This window comes from Osmerus mordax, chromosome 23 (genome assembly GCF_038355195.1).
Source record: "Osmerus mordax isolate fOsmMor3 chromosome 23, fOsmMor3.pri, whole genome shotgun sequence".
NCBI classification, from domain to species: domain Eukaryota; kingdom Metazoa; phylum Chordata; class Actinopteri; order Osmeriformes; family Osmeridae; genus Osmerus; species Osmerus mordax.
The window spans coordinates 1,470,207-1,473,533 of NC_090072.1; the positions used below are offsets into that span (position 1 = coordinate 1,470,207).

General features: G+C 46.5%; 1 protein-coding gene across 1 annotated transcript in view; it reads right to left on the reverse strand.

The window, feature by feature from the left end:
* Nucleotides 1-1,061: 1,061 nt before the first annotated feature.
* Nucleotides 1,062-3,327, reverse strand: part of zanl (zonadhesin, like) — a 30,193-nt gene continuing 27,927 nt past the window's right edge. The window contains 1 exon segment of the mRNA XM_067261996.1: nt 1,062-1,081. Coding sequence (XP_067118097.1) covers nt 1,062-1,081 — 20 coding nt within the window.

Consider the following 3,327-nt stretch of genomic DNA (forward strand, 5'->3'; position numbering starts at 1 on the left):
GATAATTGATCATGCTGTACTGCATTTTATGTATTTATATTGTATTGTAATATCTTTCGCCTGGACCCCGGGAAGAATAGTCTCCACCATGGTGTAGACTAATGGGGATCCTTAATAAATAAATAAATAAATCTATCCTGCTTCCATGGAAACAACACATCTCCCAGCCTCTCTCTCGCCCCAAGCTAACAAGCTAACACCAGCTAGCGCTAGCTGAGCTCTCCTCAATTATCACATGTGATTGACCCCCTCTATTTGCTGGGCTGTCCCTGCAGAGACAAGTAACTTAATATGATGCTCATCTTAGCACAGCACAGTATAGTTCCTCTCCGCATAGCACAGCACAGCACAGTTTAGCATAGCAAAGCACAGTTTAGCATAGCAAAGCACAGTTTAGCATAGCAAAGCACAGCAGTTTAGCATAGCAAAGCACAGCAGTTTAGCATTGCAAAAACAGAGATTAGCACAGCACAGTTCAGCGTGGTTCAGCAACACTGTGGAGGAGTGTTTGCCGGGGCTGGTGTCTAACACCACCACCACACTGCGAACCAGGAAGTTTTCTGAGGAAGCGTCTAGACATGAGTTTGGCTTTGCAGCGGCTGAAGACGGCATGCTACCTTGCAGTGCAAGGAGGGCCTGGGTTTGATTCCCACTTTGAGCCTGTGGGCTCTAAGGTGGGCTATCTCTGTGGGCTATCTCTGTGGGCTCTAAGGTGGGCTATCTCTGTGGGCTCTAAGTAGGGCTATCTCTGTGGGCTCTAAGGTGGGCTATCTCTGTGGGCTATCTCTGTGGGCTATCTCTGTGGGCTCTAAGTAGGGCTATCTCTGTGGGCTATCTCTGTGGGCTCTAAGGTGGGCTATCTCTGTGGGCTATCTCTGTGGGCTCTAAGGTGGGATATCTCTGTGGGCTATCTCTGTGGGCTCTAAGGTGGGCTATCTCTCGGGCCTTTCTGCATGGAGGTTGCATGTTGTCCCCTGTGTTCAAATGGGTTTGACCCCAAATATCAAAACATGCAGACCAGACTGCTTTTCTGTCCAGGTTAGTGAGTTTTCAGACTTGGCTCAGTTCTTGATGTGGATGCCTACAGGTAGAACAGTGAGAAGGGAATTCATCCAGTGGACAAATTAGCGATCCAGGATTTTGTGTGAGAGAAGAGGATTTTTCACACATACAGTGCAGCTATTTTAAACAGGGTAATAGTGTAGTCTCATGACTCACTTTTATCCATGGTGTTGTTTTGCGTTTAGGCTTAATGTTCAATAGGATAGTTAGAGTCTTCATCCCAGCTATAGGTTGGCTGATGCAATGACTTGTAAATTGCTATGCGTCTAGGCATTAGGCCACAAGACTGAGGCAGGTTGTGCAAAAGTAGGAAGTGCATGCCTCTTTCTGTCTGGCCACTGTACCTCCAGCCTTCCTCTTCTGTCTCTCTCTCTCTCTCTCTCTCTCTCTCTCTCTCTCTCTCTCTGTGTGTCTCTTTCTCTCTCTGTCTCTCTCTCTCTGTGTCTCTTTCTCTCTATGTCTCTCTGTTTCTTTCTCTCGTGCCCTTTCCTCTCTCTCTTCCTCTCTTCTGCACCTACAGCCTCTCTCTCTCTCTCTCTCTCTCTCTCTCTCTCTCTCTCTCTCTCTCTCTCTCTCTCTCTCTCTCTCTCTCTCTCTCTCTCTCTCTCTCTCTCTCTCTCTCTCTCTCTCTCTCTCTCTCTCTCTCTCTCTCTCTCTCTCTCTCTCTCTCTCTCTCTCTCTCTCTCTCTCTCTCTCTCTCTCTCTCTCTCTCTCTCTCTCTCTCTCTCTCTCTCTCTCTCTCTCTCTCTCTCTCTCTCTCTCTCTCTCTCTCTCTCTGGATGCATTTTGTCAGCATCATCCAAGCACACGGACCAGTTAGGCCTACAGATGCGTGTGACGTCAGAGCGATAGACTCGCAGCAGTCTGTGTGTAACCTCCCTCCCCTCAACACACACTCCCTCTTGCGTACACACACACACAAACACACACACACACACACACAGAAGCAAACCAACCCCTTATCCACGTCCAAACCTGTTTTTATGAGGCAATCAGAGAGAAGTGCACCACTAGCAAGAGGGCGGGTTTTAGAACGTCCCGGTCGGTGCAAGCTCGAGCGGAGGAGAATATCACAGGAGTCGGAATGTCTCGCTATGGCTTAATAACTGTAGCCAACGTCGGCGGATTCGCATAGGACACAGTCATAGCCTTCGAGATGCACCGTAGTTGCTGCTACCGCCGCCAACCTCTGCATAATAACACGGTTACCGGCCCGGTTGAGTCATGGTTTTCAAACGGAGAGCGAGGTAAGAAAAGCCAGTTGTCCGGAACCGGGGTGGATAGCCATCCGAACCGATGGGTCCAGACGGTAGATCAAGATAGGGTCGTATGACCGTAACCGGAGCTGAGATTTATATAAATGATAGGAGATAGCGTCAACCGTACGGTGTTGTAGGCTGTAGCTGTCACGAAAGAACTCCCCTTTCTCTCAAAACAAAGGCCTTTCATCACGGTAATACGCGTAGCATATCTCACAAGAGATCCATTTAACTAGACGTTTGTCTTTTAGGTCTTTCCGCCAAGTAATAACTTTGCAGCGAATTCTTTACAAACGTGGTTAGTCGGGAGTCAGTAAGATAATGATGTAGTGGCTAGATGGTTTTTCAAGCCCTAGTCTGCGTCTTGACTATTTCACCAACGAACCCTTTGTGCACATTTTTCCTTATATCGGACAAAATTAAGTCCTTTCTACTTCAACCTGCTTGTTGCGGGAAAATATCCTTGCTTCGGAAGGCATAGCTATCAGTGTCGGTGTAGCGTTCCAGTGTGACAAACGATATCAACAATGCACGTTATTGTTACAGTATGGGGAGTGCGTTGTGAGACAGTGTGTCATTTTGTTCAACATTCGCAACGCAAAGCAATTTTAATCACTGCATGATTCCCACAATGGAAAATCCTGTCATAACCACATTGTTTTAAATTACACGTTTATGGTTCTAATGTTTACAGAGATTGAGGACTGCACGTTAAGGGCTCTTGTGTCGTATTGACCACTCGTTTTCTTAACCGCTCAATCAAATGGACGGCATTATATTACGGTCTGAGATTTAACTGTAAATTGAATTGCACTTAATTATCCACATTTAAAAAACAGGTGGAAACGCTTTAGTCATCTTTTCCGTTTCTGTTTTCATACTCCGTGTAAAGAAACCGCATTTCAAGTGATTTATTTGGTGAGGTCTTTGCAGGGGAAACAGTAAATACACAGATGAAGGTGTTCTTTATATGCACGTGTCCTTGACTGGTGCTCCTGTTCACAAC